Here is an 18,899-nt window from a genome sequence, read left to right as displayed (position 1 = left end):
AGAAATTAAAATTTTTTTAATTTTCTGAATTTTTATATAGTTTCTAAATTTTTGTTAGCTTTACAAACTGTGACTCTAAAATTTTTCCATTCACTAATTCAGTGAAGTTTATGAGTTCCTTGGATGAGCCAAGAACTCTGCTAAACCTTGGAAATACCGAGGGGAACAAGATGAGAGAGGTTCCTGATCTCAGATTTGACGGTATCATGGAGAAGACTGAGTAGGCAAGATCACTGCAGGTGGTGGTTAATGTAGTGATGAAGATAAACAGGATGATGATAAAGGACAACTGGTTAAGGGAAGGGAAAGCCAACTAGTTAAGAGAAGAGAAGCTGTTTACACTAAGGCATTGAGGAAAGGCTTCTCTAGATAGGGGAGGATTGAACTGAGACCTGAAGAGTGAAGAGGAGCCAGCGAATGAAAGAACTTTGAGAGACCCTTCAAGGTAGGTCAAATAGCAATGGAATACCAAGGACCAAGATAGGGAAGTAAGAATGATCTCGGTATTTTTGGAAAACTAAAAGGAGTTTGTTACAGCAGAGTGAATAGTGAAAAGTTGTTTGAGATGAGCTTGAGGAAATAGGTAGCAAATCATGAAGGAGATTTTAAACCACAGTAAAAAATTGGGGCTTATTTAAAATATAGTAAGAAGCCACTGAAAGGTTTTAAGCAGAAGAAAAATATAGTCTCTAATGGGAACATTCTCTGTAATTTCCAAACTTATTTTAACAATGTCTAGTGTTATTGGTTATCTCAAGGGATGAATTAATTTCCAGGGGAAAAAAATAAACAAGATAAATTTGAATTACAAAAGCATGTGATGTACTGAGAAAATTTAATGAGGGAAAGAATGATCTTTTCAACAAATGTTGCTAAAACTACTGGATACCCACACACTAAAGAATTAATTTGGATCTTTCCTTATGCTACACACAAAATTAACTCAATCTGGGTCATAGATCTAAATTTAAGAGCTAAAACTATAAATGTCTTGGAGGACAACATAGAAGGAAATCTTCTTGACCTTGGGTTATGCAAAGCCTTCTTAGATAACACCAAAATTAAAAAAAAAAAAAAAAAAGAAAGAAAAACAGATATATTGGACTGCATTAAAGTGAAAAGTTTTAGAACTTCAAAGAACACCATCAAGAAAGTGAAAAGACACCATAGAATGAGATAAAATATTTGTAAATTGTATGTGATAAGGGACTAGTATCCAAAAATATATGAAGAACTCTTACAACTCAATAATAAAAAGATAATTCAATTGAAAAGTAAAAAGTCTTTAAACAGATATTTCTCCAAAGAACATATATATAGTTGGCAAATAAGCACACGAAAGATACTCAACATCATTAACTATTAGGAAAATGCAAATAAAGCCGCAATGAGATACCACTTCACATCCACTAGAGGAAAAAAACAAAAACAAAAAAACCAGAAAATAATAAGTGTTGATGAGAATGTAAAGAAATTGGAACTCATATATCATTGGTTGGATGCAAAATGGTGCAGCTACTTTGTAAATCAATTTGGCAGTTTCTCAAAATGTTAAAAACAGAGTTACCATATGACCCATCAGTTCTTGGCATATACCCCAAAGAATTGAAAACAGAATTCAAACAAAAATGTTTACATGAATGCTCATAGCAGCATTATTTATGATAGCCAAAAAGAAATAACACAAAATGGTCATCAATTAATAAATGCTTATTAATTAATGTAGTATGTTCATACAATGGAATATTATTTGGCAATAAAAAATATACTGATCCATACCAAAAAAAATAAATATTGATTCATGCTACAACCTTGATGAACTTTGAAAGCATTATGCCTAGCAGTCAGCCATAAGAGACCACATAATACAGGTAATATCCCAAATAGGCAGATCTCTAGAGACAGTGAATTAGGGTTGCCTAAGGCTGGGGCTTGGGAGGAAACTGGAAATCACTGCCAGTGGGTACAGGATTCTTTATGGGGTGGTGGAAATTGATTCTAAAATTATGGTGATGGTTGCACAACACTATAAAAACCATTGAATCGTACACTGCAAATCAGGAGCCCCCATCCCCCAGGCTGTGGACCGATACTGGTCCAGGACCTATTAGGAACCAGACCACACAGACGGTGAGCAAGCAGAGCTTCATCTATATTTACAACCATTCTCATTACTATGTGAGCTCTGCCTCCTGTCAGATCAGAGATGACATAATAAACGTAATGTACTTAAATCATCCTGAAACCATACTTATCTCCCCCATCCATGGAAAAATTGTCCTCCATGAAACCAGTCCCTGGTGCCAGAATGATTGGGGGTCACTCCTTTAAATAGTTTCATAATATGGTATGTGAATTATATCTCAAAAACCATTGTTTTTTAAAATGGATGTGATGTGTTGCTTCTGAGACTACAGCTACTCTCACAAAGTTAAATCAGTAGGGAATCCCAAATCTGTTCTCTGTGGTGTAAGTAGGCTGAACATCAAGGCAGCTATTCTCTGTCAACATGACATTTGTTTAAAAGCATTCTTATTTGTGTAATCATTGAAGAAGTCTATTAAAACATGCACATTGAGAAGTGATTGCTTTTTTCTACTCTGCCCTGCAAGTCTCTAAATACACAAATAGGTTGTAGTGGGTCATGTAAACTTTTAAAAGCCAACATTTTGGAGAAAATTATCACTGATGCATTTCAGAACAAACACAAAAATAAACCAGCCTAATATCAGTGGAAGTTTACCACTGCCACTCCCCAAAAAGAAAAACAAGCCATCTTTAAATAGAAAAAAAGTGAATGAAAGAACCAGGAGAGATCTTTCTGATTATAATGACAGAAGAAAATACAATATAGAACGGGCAATGTCTTTTCTCACATATAATGAGCTCTTCAAATAAGTTTGAAAGTTTACTGTGCGGAAGATTTATTTCCATTTGTTCTATTTCCTAGAAGCTAAAAAGTAAAACAATGTCACTATCCTTTGCCTTTTACTCATGAATTTTGGTTTTAATTCCAGCAGATAGTAAATTTTTTAAGGTGTTATTTATTTACAAGTAGATATCTAGTAGACCAGCTACTGTCTGATTCAGTTCAGTTCAATTCAGTCGCTCAGTCGTGTCCCACTTTGCGACCCCATGAATTGCAGCACGTCAGGCCTCCCTGTCTATCACCAACTTCCAGAGTTCACTCACACTCAAGTCCATCGAGTCAGTGATGCCATCCAGCCATCTCATCCTCTGTCGTCCCCTTTTCCTCCTGCCCCCAATCCCTCCCAGCATCAGAGTCTTTTCCAATAAGTCAACTTTTCGCATGAGGTGGCCAAAGTACATGGGCATGTATTCTATCATTCATTTATTAAATATTTATTAAGCATCAATTATATATGAGACACAGTTCTGGACACTGTTACAACAATGAACAAAACAGATAAGATCTCTGCTGTCATGGAAGATGCAGTGTAGAAGGACAGTGTGAACAAGAATAATAATTTCTGATAGTTATTTCCTATGAGGAAAATAAACCATGGTAATGGGATTTTGAATGCCCTGATAAAGGGGCTACTTTAATTGGGATGGCCACAGAAGGACCACCTGAAGTTACATTGAGCTAGATGCCTAAAGATAAAAAGGAGCCAATCATGGCTATCTGAAAAGGAGCATTCTAGGCAGAGGAAACATCTAATGCAAATGCCCCAAGATAGAAAGGGTATTTATTAAATGCCCTATTTTTAAAAAGGAAGGGTCCAAGTAGTAAATAACTGGAAAACATGATGTCAGAGAAATGTGAGGTGGCAGATCACATAGGGGACTAGAGACCATGATAAGCAGTTTGAAGATTATTCTGATTGCGCTGGGGAGCCATTTGGAAGGTTTTACATAAGGAGAGATGTTTGATTAAAATTGTTCATGATCATTTGGGTTACTCTGAAGAAATGGAATATAAGGGTAAACATGGACCAAATTACTTAGAAGGCTGTGGCGGTCATGTAGACGAAAAAATGATAGAGTGACTTGGAATGCAGGGGAGCAATAGAGACAGTAAATACTAACCAGATTCAAGACATCTTGGAGATATAGTTGACTGGATTTGCTCATGGTTTGGATGTTGAGAAAGAGGGAAAGCATAATAAAGAATAAATCTGATTTTTAGGTGAGCAACTGAGTTGTTGCTCATTACAATTAAGTGTGTAACAGGGTTACAGATTGGCATTTTGACATGTGCAAATATAACATTTATTTCTGGCTAATCTAGTTTTCCTCACAAGCCCTAATTTAGATTGGTGAGGAGTGGTTGGGGAATTGAAGGAGAAAGAAAGGAAACTTTTGCATCCAATTCAGTTAAAAGCTTAATCTGTTCCTATAATTTAGTAGTCTCTTTGGGTAAAGCTCAGACTCTTATGATGCTTAGTCTCAGATGTATCAGTCTTCCACCTCCCTCTTTCCTTACTTCCTAATACTGACTCTGTGTTTGCAGTGGTGGCAAGGATGAAGAGGCCTTGGATCTAGAATACTGGACAAAAGATGGGAACTAGTGATTCACATATAAATGCTGAATTACTGTATGAAGAGAGATTCATCTTCCTTTATAATCAGGAATATGTGAATTTAAATCCCTAATAATATATCATTTTGCTCCCTTGAGATGGACAAATTTTAAGTCTGATAGTACCAAACATGTAAGATATGGAGTAACTGGAACTCTTAAATGTTGCTTTTGAGGATGTAAATAGGCTAAAACTCTGGAGAACAAGTTGCCAAAATCTTATGTACTGAAAGGTACTTGTATCCTGCAAGGAATTCAATTCCAGAGTATACACCCTCACCCAAAAAACTCTTGATGTAGGTATATAGAGGTAGGTGCAAGACTGTTTATTGAAGGACTGTTTGTAGCATAAAAAAACAAACAAACAAACAAACAAACAAAAACTACCAAAAGCTCATCACTAGGGAAATGGCCGAGTTAATTGTGGTTTGATTACAAAGTGGAATCCTACTATTTAATGTTGTAGCTCAGTAGGTAAAGAATCTGGAATGTGGGAGACCCAGGTTTGATCCCTGGGTCTGGAAGATCCCCTGGAGATGGAAATGGCAACCCACTCCAGCATTCTTGCCTAGGAAATCCTATGGACAGAGGAGCCTAGCAGGCTACAGTCCATAGGGTCACAAGAGTCGGACACAACTTAATGACTAAACCACAACCACCACCACTACAAAATGTAAGTAGAGTAGAGACACTAAATAATTTCAAAAACAAAATATTGTTCTAAAAAAAATTTCAAAAGAATGTATAAAGTATGATACTGCTTATTGAAAGTTTCAAAAGACACAAAATAAGCATATAATGCTTGGGAATATATACAAATGGAGTAAACGTGTAAATAAATGCACGGGGATGATAAATTGAAGACAATGGTTGCACCTGAGTGAGGAGAGAAGGTGATATGTTTGCAATTATAAGTGCATATATGGGACTTCAGTCTTGTGTGTATTTGTGAATGTGTGTGTGTGTAGCTTCTATTTCTTAAAGTGGGTGGTAAACACTTGGGTGTTTATTATACCTTTTATTAATAATCTTTTATATATAGTTAATTATTACATAATACCCTTTGAAAAGGCAACAGAAATTAATGAGAACTGACATTTCTTGAGCTCTTCAAGTATAAGTCTAGTCCTTTCTCATTCAATCTTAGTAACTCTGAAGAAGTATTAATATACCCCTGCTATATAACAGGAAACAGGCTGTTAGAGGTAAAATAATCCACCTATAGCCATACAGCTGTTAGGTGACAGAGCCAAAATACGAAACTGGAGCAGTCTGGCTTAAATGCTCACGCCGTTAACCTCTGTAAATGTTAATCACCCTCTCTTAAAAAGGCCACGTTAACCGCAAAGAAGTCTCCCGTTAGTGCAACGATCATTTCAACCTCTGGATGCAGCTGGAACTACAGCAATAGAACTTAACCGCCTTGGCCTCTAAATTCAGCGGGTTTTCTGAGGCTAGAAGAACATTTGCTCAGGAGCACAGGGCATGAGTCATTTCCTTAGGTATCTGTTTATTCGTTTAACAAATATTTATCAAGAGCCTCCGTAGCACAGTGGTAAACCACAATTTATTTCTTGTCTACATCATTTTTGCCTTTTGCCAAGTTTTGGGACACAAATTTGAAATTTCCATTTTCATTTCCAACTAATGCAAGGAATGCTGTGATTAATTATTGGCTATTTTTGAATCTGAAGCCTGGCTTACTGTGGATCTCATTTAAGCCTAACCATTGTTGACCTGCAAATTCATATGACATTAAAATATTTTAACCACTTCTTACTTTAAAAAAAGTGTTTATTGAAAACTTTTAGTCTACTTTTGTATAAATAAAATACCAATTGAAAGAAAAATATTGTTTTAAACAGTTTAATATGACTACCTCCTTTCTTTCAGTGTGTTTCCCCTTTCTCCTTTTTTTTCCCCCCACAGATAAAAGAGTATTTGCTTAATCGTACCCTTCAGTGGAGATTTTGAGATTCTCCCTGACAACGTATTAGATATATTTTATAATCCTGTTCATTCAACAAGATGTTGAACCCAAAGTAGCTCATAGAACTGCTGACATGGATGCATTTAGGTTAACTTTAATTGCTTTCTCACTGGCTGTGCTAAAACCAAGTTATTTTCCCTCTGTGATTAAGAATGGTTTCATTTTGTCTTCTTGACTAGTTTGTATATGTGAACTTTACTCACTATTAACAGCTGGGCCTCTAACTCATCATGACCTCTTTTTAAATAGCTATATGAGCATAATAATGTTGAGAAGTAGCCCACATTTTTATTTAGTGTTCAAGTCAGTGATTATGTGATATAAGTATTTAAGCATTCTATCTAGTTGTATCTCTAATAATTTATTTCCTTTTTTATCCAGGGACCTGAAGGAATTACAGGAATTCCAGGACAAAGAGGTCGTCCAGGAAAGAAGGTAAATTTTTTTCTACATCTGTTTATGTTGGTTTTCTTTATCCCGATGTGCACATAGCTCCATAGCATACTGTGATGTTTTTATTTGTACTAGAAATAAAGCATTAAAGAGCCATAAATTTGACTTAAAAGGCATAACTGTATAAATTAATATTTAATTCCACATAGGAGTACTTTTTACCTTAATTATATGAAGTCAAATTTTTCACTTTGTCGTTTCTGAAAAGATCTTTGCCTATTCTTCTCATCTTTACCAGAAATTCTCTAGTAGACCATGGGCATGAAAAGAGAGAAAAGAAAAAATGCGATACCATTTGTGCCATTTAATAACAACTTTAGTAAGATATTTAGGGGAGAGAAGTATTATTAGAATTGTTTCTGACTGGTTTGAATATATTTTTCCGAATTGAAAAGGTTAGTATTGATTTTATCTTCCCTATATATTAACTAAGAGACACAAAACAATATGTGTTATTTGCTTCCTTTTACTAGGAAAATGTGATGTGTTTGTAAAATTTAGTACTTTATAATAAAATAATTCATACTTGGATAGAGTCAATAATTTTTTCAAGTATTGGTGAAACATGAAAATTATTTTCCCATTGTAATACAATAAATCTATTTATTATAATTAAGTACAAATCACACCATATTCTAGTTCCCAAAATTGAATTATATCATTTCTGTGAATATGCACCTAATCCATTTTTCTTATAACTTGGGGGCAGTATAAGAAATAATAGAAGATACAAGTGAATGAGGTATATTTTAGTTACCATTCTCAGTCATGAAATAATGCCCAATATTGAAGTCTCTTTTCATCATACATAATGTACTTTCTAAATGGTTTTACAAGTAGGGCAGTGCAGATCCATACAGCAACCTGTGAATTATTATGAATCACCAAAAATCTCCTGACTATGATCATAGTTTAGTTTTTCTTTGTGTCTACTTGATTATCAGTAATAGAACTGAGTTACCACATGTAGAGAATAAATTATAACATTTACTATTTAAAAGCAGCTGCACTTTGATATTAGAGAATGATCAGTTAGCCTGTTGGAAAACAGAAGAATTGGTATTCAGATGGATGTAAAATCATGTAAAAATGTCACAGATTTTTAAAGACAAATTCCAACCAAGTGATGATGCTGAGTATACAGAACTGCCCACTAGAGCCTTTATGCATTAAGTGTATCTTTGGGGCACTGAAATTCTCTGTAGAAACAGGCTTGTCATAGGGCCTGTGTTTTCTCAGGACATGAGCAAACATACGTGTGCATGCATTTGTACATAAATACATAACAAGCTTCACGAATAAAACACTTGGTTATTTGTAATTCAGCATGAGCGCCAGACTTCCCTGCTTATTTGCGCAAAACTTTTGTATTCTTTTTTCCAAAGTTACTTTTAATTACATTTTTAAGGTAACCCAGGTGGTGATGGTATGTTGTTCTTGTCAGTGGTGGTCTGTAGTACTAGTAAGTTAAAACAAAATGACTATTTATAGAATTTTGCCTACAGAATATCCTCTGGAGCCATTCAGGTATATGATGTAGTTGATTAATTTAAGTATAAGGTTTTTTTCTTACTTTTCTCTCTTACTAATGGCATCCACAGGGTGATAAAGGACAAATGGGGCCTGCAGGAGAAATTGGAAGCAGAGGTGCTCCTGGACAAATTGGGGAAAGTGGTCTTAAGGGTGCCAGAGGAACTAGAGGTGCTGTGGTCAGTATTTGATTTGTCTCCAAAACTGAGTTCACTGCGGATGGAAAGAAATGTATCCATGTCTAAAAGCTTCATCTCTTGATTAATTTTACAGAGAAAGCAAAAGTTCCATTGAAAATAATCTACCTCCATGGGATATGGAGAATTGTAAGCATTCCACAGTACTTAAATGGCTTAGTGGCTTCTGGACATGAAAAAGGAAAGAGGAAAAAAATCTCAAAATGGAAATTAAATATGAAATAAGATTTTTAAAAATCAGATTATAACTCCCAACCTAAGTAGGAAAGTTTATAAAGTTGCACTTTAAATCAGGATTTAATATCTGTATAAAATTATGCTGTCATGATTGACAAATTGCTTTGAAAATTACTCAAAAATGGGTTTTCTTTATACGCTTAGACTCTCATGCTTATCTAGAGATTATTTCTTTATAACCATCTGTGATAAGTCTCCCAAATAGCTACTGACTTTTAATCTTTCGTATGAATTTTACATGATATTGGAAGCAAAGATAGCATGATACTTTTGAAACTAATATCAAAATTATGTTGCTAACATATTTGAACTTGTTCAAAAAGTCACAGAAGAAAGAGATGCAAAATATTCAAGAGATTATCCAATTTAGTCTTTTGAGTATTTCATAAACTTATATATCAAATCCATATGTATTTCCTGGTCACCATTAAAATGTCACAAGTGGCTTTTCACCAAGTCCTTTGGAGAGCATTGAATAATCTGTTGTCTGGAGAAGGTTTTCCTTGGCCTCATTTTAGCGGAAAATCATAGGAAGGGATATATTGTTTAGACTGGAGTATCAAAAAGCAGTCTCTGATGGGCAGCTCTTTTAGTTGAAGCTCTCTGATGTTCTAAATGCGATTACCCTATCCGTTATCTCCTCTATCCCTTACTCTCAATTGTAAGACTCCTCAGCCTCATTTTAAGTGTTCCATTCCTTACTGTCATCTTACTAAGTCAGGTAGTATGTACTTCCTTTTATTTAAATTGATAATATTTTTCTTCTATGCCCTATGAATTCAAAAATGGTGTATAATGTGATGCCCAAGAGTAGAATTGCTAGATCATATGGTGTTTTGTTTTTAATTTTAATTTTTTGAGGAGTCCACATACTGTTTTCCATAATGGCTGCAACAATTTATATTCCTACCAACAGTGAACAAGGGTTCCCTTTTCTCCACATCCTTCCCAACACTTGATATTTGTTGTCTTTTTGGTAATAGCCATTCTAATAGGTATGAGGTGATATCTCACTGTGGTTTTGATTTGTATTTCCCTGATGATTAGTGATGTTGAGCATCTTTCCATGTGCCTGTTGGCTATCTTGGGAAAATATCTGTTTAGATACTCTGCCCATTTTTTAAATTGGGTTGTCTGTCTTTTTGATGTTGAGTTGTATGAATTATTTTTATATTTAGATATTAAGTCCTTATCAGATTCATTGTTTGCAAATATCTTCTCCTATTCAATAGGTGACCTTTTTGCTTTATTGATAGTTTCTTTGACTGTGTAAAAGCTATTTTGTTTGATATTGTCTACTGATTTTTCCTTTTGTTTATTTTACCTGAGGAGAGATATAAAATAAAAATATTTCCAAGACCAATATCAAAAAGCATACAGTCTGTGTTTTCTTCTAGAAATTTATGGTTTCAAGTCTTACATTTGAGACTTTTATGGGAATACTTCATATTAATCCTTTTGATGTTTGCAAATCTGATAAATGAAAAAGCATATCTCATTTTCTTTCTTACGTTTTCTTGCTTGCAACTAAATAAATTGTACTTTTTCCTCTGAAAGTTGCCTGTTCATATGTACTTTAAATTTTTTTCTATTAGACTATTTTCTTTTTCTTAATTGTAAGAACACCTTATATAGTTTAGATAATATAGTTTTGTTAAATATGTTACAGATATATTACAAATATATTTTCCCTTTCTATCATTTATCTTGTTTATACTATCTTTTACTGGACAGAGGCTTTAATTATTGCAATCAAATTTGTCAGTCTTTCTGTTAATTAGAAATGACTTCTTTACATAAAGTATATAAAAATGTTCTTCCATATCCTATTCCTAATATTGTTACCCTTAGCCCTGTTAAAGCATATGGAGTTTATTTTGCTATAAGTTGTGAAGGACTAATTTCTTTTTTCCATCTTCTTAGCCAGTTGTCTCAATACTATTTAATAAATCTATTTCCCAGTTTTCTGAAATGCTACCCTTACTGTAAGCTACTCTCAAATAATGGTCTGTTTTCATTTTCTCTATTTTCTCAATTTTTTAGTTTATTACTAGGTACCACACCATTTAAACTGTTACATCATTACAGTATCTTTTGAGATCTAGAAGGGCAAATACTTCATAATTTATGTTTCTGAAAAGCTCAGCTCTTACTATAATTTCGTCTGTTTTCTGTTTGAACTTTAAAATACAATTCTGCAAGTTCTTTTAATATTGAATCATTCATAGAAATAGAATCACCATATTCATTCTATGAATGATTAACATGTCTTTTTATTTACTTATATCTTCTATATTCTTCAATAAAGCTTTGTTATTTCCTTTATCTCTGTTCTTACACCTTTCTTATTACGTGTATTGTTAGTTTCTTACAGATTTTGTTGTTTTTAGGGTAGTCCCTTTTCTAGTTCATCTTCTTACTGGTCTTTGTAAGAAATCTTTTTTTAAAACTTTATATTTATTTCAGTGAATTTTAATAATTCTAAGGATTCCTTAGGTAAATAATTTTATCACCTCCTCATATTTATTATTTATTATCCTTACTTATTTCATTGGTTAGAACTTCTGGCTGATGTGGCATTTGGCTGTACCTTAATTTCCTTATCTCCTATTTATTTTGAGACTCAAATAGAAGAGTTGGTGTGAAAACTTTTTAATAATATAAAAGGAAGGGACATTTTTAAGAGTGTTATTTTTGCTTTTTTTCAGTTGTCTGTTATCTTTTCAGTAGTTTAGGAATATTTACTGATTTGCCTTTAACTTATGATTTCTTCATCTATGTAAATTGATAATAAGTGTAAATAATAGAGATGAATATTATACATAAGTTGTCAATCAATTCTCTTTTAACAGCTTTGACCAGAGTTGAAATCATGTTCATCAAAGCACCTGAGGCTATGAATGAGCACAGAGTTCTCGATCCTATCACGACAATACTAAAAACTATCAGAATTCACTCCCTAATATTTAGTGATGTGCAAATACCACAAACTTTGACAAATGCAAACTACATTTCCAAGAATTTGCTGGAAATTTACAGCATTCTGGCAACTGAAAGTACTTCTTTTAATATGATTAAAGATGTTCATACCAGAAATAAACCAAAGAAACATATTTGTGTGGGACTTACATGGTTCAGAAGTAAAATAAGATGCAAGTTGGAGAATTACTTTTTGTTTTCCTGTTTCAGACTAGGTAGAATTTCATACTTTGAAAAATCTAAGTTAACAAAAATGCAGGTTTAACAATTTAAACAATTGTCTGTTTTCCTTCTAATGTTTGATTTGTTTTTTAGGGACATTTAGGATTGATGGGACCTGCTGGAGAGCCTGGAATTCTAGGATATAGGGTAAGCATTTCTAATTGGAAATAAGAAATGTATATTTGCATAAAAACATTACATAAAGATGTCATCCCAAATATACAAATTCAGATGAAATCTCCTGATAATACTTTCTAGCATATTTAGACATCAGGCTCCTATACAGTGAATCCTATTTTTCTTCCAGAATTAGTGTAATATCTAATGGCATAGCCGTGATAGTATTATATAGAGCACATACTAATGATATGGAAATTGTCTACTTATTTGTCCTTCTCTTAGGGCCATGAAGGTCAACCAGGACTTTCTGGGTTGCCAGGACCTAAAGGAGAAAAGGTGTGTATGTTTATATTGACTTTTTAATCCTAAAAGTAAACACTGAATTCATGTGTTCTTTCTGAAAGTATGCTGGAAGCATTTTCAAAGAATAAAATAAGTACTTTTCAACCTGGGAAGTATTGTAGATTCTAGAAGAAAAATAAATATAAAGGGAGAAATATTTTAAATAATTAAGAAGTCTTTGATAGATAGTTTCAGATTGAGGTGAAATGATATGTTATAATACTTTGCAATCTGTAAAACTAATGTTAATTTGCTTATTGAAAGAGATTGTGAGACTGTAGATTAAATGACTAACTATAGCATGTTTATGGTAAAATTTTTATGGATTAAGAATAACTACAATAGTACTCCTTTTGATTGGTAATATTGTTGGAAAACTACTGCTGCTGCTGCTGCTGCTAAGTCACTTCAGTCGTGTCCAACTCTGTGTGACCCCATAGACAGCAGCCCAACAGGCTCCACCGTCCCTGGGATTCTCCAGGCAAGAACACTGGAGTGGGTTGCCATTTTCTTCTCCAGTGCATGAAAGTGAAAAGTGAAAGTAAAGTTGCTCAGTCATGTCCGACTCTTCACGATCCCATGGACTGCAGCCTACCAGGCTCCTCCCTCCATGGGAGTTTCCAGCCAAGAGTACTGGAGTAGGGTGCCATTGCCTTCTACACTGAGAAAATTAGTAAGCTGCTTTTAATGTAACTAAAGGAGATTGACACTTCCAAAGAGAACCATATATGAATTACAACTGTGTATAAAGTATCATATGCTAGGTTTTGTAGATAAAACTTTTTCATTTAAAAAAGATAAAACCAGATTGCATATTTTATAAACTATTAAAAGTAATAGGCTTAATTTTTTAATTTATTTCATTAATTTAACTTTATTTATAAATCATCTTCATTGTAGGGTTATCCAGGAGAAGATAATACAATCCTAGGACCACCTGGGCCTCGGGGTGAACCAGTAAGTTTTTTTCTAAAATTATTTTGATGTTTTAAGATAAAATGCAGTTAGTACAATAGATTCATAACACCAATTACATCTTTTTAAGAACTTTTTTTGTTTTTAGTTTTATAACATGGTTTTATATGACAGCAGTACTTGCAGTCACATAATCTAAATAGTAAAACTGTTTATATACAGATCAAGATCCTTAGCATTATATAGAAGTTTAATATAGGAACTTCCAAATCTAATTTCCAGCATTAAATTTATGAGAACAACCTTTTACAAAGGTTATCAAAATATTACATACTCTAGGCATTTAGGGCAGATATTTATACATCAAATTCAGATTTATTTCTAAAGTATGTTTAAAAATCTGATCTATATCCTGTTTATAGTAGTTTATACACAGTTGCCAAATGATTTCAAAATTCATCTAACTAGTTATTAGAGCCAATATTCTTTAAAGATTATTAATCTGTAACCTTCTAATTAAGCATTTTAAAGAGTAGCTGTAACCATGATTTTTTAAAAGTAGCTCTTCTATCTTTGATTATTTGAATAACTGTCTGTATGTTCATACTTAATTAAAACAGTATGCAGGATATATGTAAATTAAACGAATAGTGCAAAAATGCCTGGTTCACAGAAATAAATATAATTGGTTAAATTTTCTATATTTCACATGATATCATATAAAATAAAAGAATCCTAAAACAGAAGAATCAGAATATACAGTCACTCCCAATATTTTGACCTGACTCTTTGGAAATGATTGAAACGTATACTCTGTTTTAGAAATAGGAAAAATTCTAGAGTTTTTCTGAGTAAATCAAACCAACCTCACACAGAGGCAAACTCATCTATAAGAATATATAAAATTCTTTATCAGAAATCAACAAAAAATGAAAAGACACCTACTGAATGGAAGAAAATTCTTGCAAATGGTATGGCCACTCAGGGGCTAATATCCAAAATATATAAACATTTCAGACATTTCATAAACATTTCAATAGCAAAAAAAAATTCAGTTTAAAAAATGGGCAGAAGACCTGTGTAGACACTTTTCCAAAGAAAACATACAGATGGCCAGCCAGGCACATGAAGATACTCGACATTGTTAACCATCAGAGAAATGCAAATTAAAACCACAATGAGATAATCACCTCACACCTAGATGGCTGTCATCAAAAAGACCACAAATTACAAATGTTGACGAGCTGATGGAGAAAAGGGAACCCTGTGCACTGTTGGGAGAAATATAAATTGGTGCATCTATATGCAGAACACTATGAGGTTTTCCAAACAACTAAAAATAGAACTGCCATAAGACCCATCAATTCCATTCCTGGGTACATATTCAGAAAACAAAAACAGTAATCCGAAAAGATATATGCACCCCGATTCCATAGCAGCAGTGTTTGCGGTTACCAAGATATGAAATAAGCTTAAATGTCCATCCACAGATTAATGAATGAAGAAGATGTAGTCATATATATATATATGTGTATATACATATACCCTGAGCTTCCCTGGTGGCTCAGATGGTAAAGTGTCTGGCTGTAATGTGGGAGACCCGGGTTCAATCCCTGGGTCAGGAAGATCCCCTGGAGAAGGAAATGGCAACCCACTCCAGTACAGTTGCCTGGAAAATTCCATGGATGGAGGAGCCTGGTAGGCTACAGTCCATGGGGTCACAAAGAGTCGGACACAACTGAGCGACTTCACTTTCACTTTCATACATATACCCAAAAATATATACAATACTACTTATTTACCACAATGTGGGTAGACTTAGAGATAATTTTGCGAAGTGAAATAAATAAGACAGAGAAATAAAAATACTATGTCATAGCACATATATATGGAATCTAAAAAATGAGGCAGATAGTAAATATAACAAAAAAACAGACTCACAGATATAGAGAACAAACTAGTGGTTAACACTGCAGAGGGAGAATGAGAGAGAGGCAAGATAAGGTTAAAGGACTAACAGTTCACTGATGGGAGACATACTAATACATCTTTTGATCAGGTCAGTTCAGTTCAGTTGCTCAGTCCCATTCGATTCTTTGCAACCCCATGGACTACAACACACCCAGGCCTCTGTGTCCATCACCAACTCCCGCAGTTTACTCAAACTCATGTCCATGGAGTCAGTGATGCCATCTAACCATCTCATCCTCTGTTATCCCCTTCTCCTCCTGCCTTCAATCTTTCCCAGCATCAGGGTCTTTTCAAATGAGTCAGTTCTTCAGATCAGGTGGCCAAAGTATTGGAGTTTCAGCTTCAACATCAATCCTTCCAGTGAATATTCACAACTAATTTCCTTTAGAACGGACTGGTTGGATCTCCTGGAAGTCCAAGGGACTCTCAAGAGTCTTCTCCAACACCACAGTTCAAAAGCATCAATTCTGCGCTCACCTTTCTTTATAGTCCAACTCTCACGACCATACATAACTACAGGAAAAACCAAAGCTTTGACTAGATGGACCTTTATCAGCAAAGCAATGTCTTTGCTTTTTAATATGCTGTCTAGGTTGGTCATAACTTTTCTTCCAAAGAGCAAGCGTCTTTTAATATCATGGCTTCAGTAATCATCTGCAGTGATTTTAGAGCCCCTCAGAATAAAGTCTGACACTGTTTCCCCATCTATTTGCCATGAAGTGATGGCATTCATTCTCTGAATGTTGAGTTTAAGCCAGCTTTTTCACTCTCCACTTTCACTTTCATTGAGAGGCTCTTTAGTTCTTCTTTGCTTTCTGCCATAAGGGTAGTGTCATCTGCGAATCTGCGGTTACTGATATTTCTCCTGTCAGTCTTGATTCCAGCTTGTGCTTCATCCAGTCCAGCATTTCTCATGATGTACTCTGCATTGAAGTTAAATAAGCAGGGTGACAATATATAGCCTTGACATAATCCATTCTGGATTTGGAACCAGTCTGTTGTTCCATGTCCAGTTCTAACTGTTGCTTCTTGACCTGCATACAGATTTCTCATGAGGCAGGCCTGTCAAGTGGTCTGGTATTCCCATCTCTTACAGAATTTTCCACAGTTTGTTGTGATCCACACAGTCAAAGGCTTTGGCATAGACAATAAAGCAGAAATAGATGTTTTTCTGGAACTCACTTGCTTTTTCAATGATCGAACGGATGTTGGCAATTTGATCTCTGGTTCCTTTGCCTTTTCTAAATCCAGCTTGAACATCTGCAAGTTCACAGTTCATCTACTGTTGAAGCCTGGCTTGGAGAATTTTGAGCATTGCTTTGCTAGCATGTGAGATAAGTGCAATTGGGCAGTAGTTTGAACATTCTTTGGCATTGTCTTTCTTTGGGATTAGAATGAAAACTGACCTTTTCCAGTCCTGTGGCCACTGCTGAGTTTTCCAGATTTGCTGGCATACTGAGTATAGCACTTTTACAGCATTGTCTTTTAGGATTTGAAATAGCTCAACTGAATATCCATCACCTCCACTAGCTTTATTTGCAGTGATACTTCCGAAAGCCCATTTGACTTCACATTCCAGGATGTCTGGCTCTAGGTGAGTGATCATACCATTGTGATTATCTGGGCTGTGAAAAATTTTTTGTATAGTTCTTCTGTATATTCTTGCAACCTCTTCTTAATATCTTCTGCTTCTGTTAGGTCCATAACATTTCTGTCCTTTATTGTGCCCATCTTTGCATGAAAAGTTTTCTTGATATCTCTAATTTTCTGGAAGAGATCTCTAGTCTTTCCCATCCTATTGTTTTCTCTCTTTCTTTGTGCTGGTCACTGAGGAAGGCTTTCTTATTTTTCCTTTCTCTTCTTTGGAACTCTGCATTCAAATGGGTATATCTTTCCTTTTCTCCTTTTCCTTTTGCTTCTCTTCTTTTCGCAGGTATTTATAAGGCCTCCTCAGACAACCATTTTGCCTTTTTATATTTCTTTTTCTAGGGGATGGTGTTGATCACTGCCTACTGTACAATGTCATGAACCTCCTTCCATAGTTCTTCAGGTACTCTGTCTATCAGATCTAATCCCTTGAGTCTACTCATCATTCCCACTGTATAATCATAAGGGATTTGATTTAGGTCATATCTGAATGGTCTAGTGGTTTTCCCTACTTTCTTCAATTTAAGTCTGAATTTGGCAATAAGGAGTTCATGATCTGAGCCACAGTCAGCTCCCAGTCTTGTTTTTGCTGGCTCTATAGAGCTTCTCCACCTTTGGCTGCAAAGAATATAATCAATCTGACTTCAGTATTGACCATCTGGTGATGTCCATGTGTAGAGTCTTCTCTTGTATTGTTGGAAGAGGGTGTTTGCTATGACCAGTGCATTCTTTTGGAAAAACTCTATTAGCCTTTACCCTGCTTCACTCTGTACTCCAATGCCAATTTGCCTGTTACTCCAGGTATTTCTTGACTTCTTACTTTTGCATTCCAGTGCCCTATAATGAAAAGGACATCTTTTGGGGGTGTTAATTTTAGAAAGTCTTGTAGGTCTTCATAGAACCATTCAATCTTCAGCTTCTTCAGCATTACTCTTTGGGGCATAGACTTGGATTACTGTGATATTGAATGGTTTGCCTTGGAAATGAACAGAGATCATTCTGTCATTTTTGAGACAGCATCCAAATACTGCATTTTGGATTCTTTTGTTGACTATGATGGCTACTCCATTTCTTCTAAGGTATTCTTGCCCACAATAGTAGATACAATGGTCATCTGAATTAAATTTACCCATTCCAGTCCATTTTAGTTTGCTGATTTCTAAAATGTCGACATTCACTTTTGCCATCTCCTGTTTGACCACTTCCAATTTGCCTTGATTCATAAATGTAACGTTCCAGATTCCTATGCAATACTGCTCTTTACAGCATCAGACTTTACTTCCATCACCAGTCACATCCACAAGTGGGTGTTGTTTTTGCTTTGGCTCCATCTCCTCATTGTTTCTGGAATTTTTTCTCCACTCATGTCATGTAGCATGTTGGGCCCATACCGACTGGGGATTTCTTCTTTCAGTGTCCTATCTTTTTGCCTTTTCATACTTTTCATGGGGTTCTCAAGGCAAGAATACTGAAGTGGTTTGCCATTCCTTTCTCCAGTGGGCCACATTTTGTCAGAACTCTCCACCATCACCCATCCGTCTTGGGTGGCCCTACATGACATAGATCATGGTTTCATCGAGTTAGACAAGGCTGTGGTACATGTGATCAGATTGGTTAGTTTTCTGTGATTGTGGTTTTCAATCTTTCTGCTCCCTGGTGGAGAAGGATAAGAGGCTTATGGAAGCTTCCTGATGGGAGAGACTGACTGAGTGGGAAACTGGGTCTTGTTTGATTGGTGGGGCCATGCTCAGTA

At 34.9% G+C, this 18,899-nt stretch overlaps 1 protein-coding gene across 5 annotated transcripts in view; it reads left to right on the top strand.

Annotated features, from left to right (window-relative positions):
- COL24A1 (collagen type XXIV alpha 1 chain) overlaps positions 1 to 18,899 on the top strand; it is a 393,929-nt gene that overhangs the window by 289,991 nt on the left and 85,039 nt on the right. For all 5 annotated transcript variants that reach the window (XM_060400630.1, XM_004002153.6, XM_060400613.1 and 2 more), the window contains 5 exons: positions 6,915 to 6,968; positions 8,588 to 8,695; positions 12,245 to 12,298; positions 12,554 to 12,607; positions 13,514 to 13,570. In XM_060400630.1, the coding sequence (XP_060256613.1) occupies positions 6,915 to 6,968; positions 8,588 to 8,695; positions 12,245 to 12,298; positions 12,554 to 12,607; positions 13,514 to 13,570 (327 nt within the window). The remainder of the gene's footprint in view (positions 1 to 6,914; positions 6,969 to 8,587; positions 8,696 to 12,244; positions 12,299 to 12,553; positions 12,608 to 13,513; positions 13,571 to 18,899) is intronic.

This window comes from Ovis aries, chromosome 1, assembly GCF_016772045.2.
Source record: "Ovis aries strain OAR_USU_Benz2616 breed Rambouillet chromosome 1, ARS-UI_Ramb_v3.0, whole genome shotgun sequence".
Taxonomy (NCBI): Eukaryota; Metazoa; Chordata; class Mammalia; order Artiodactyla; family Bovidae; genus Ovis; species Ovis aries.
This window is presented reverse-complemented; position numbering and strand designations above follow the sequence as displayed.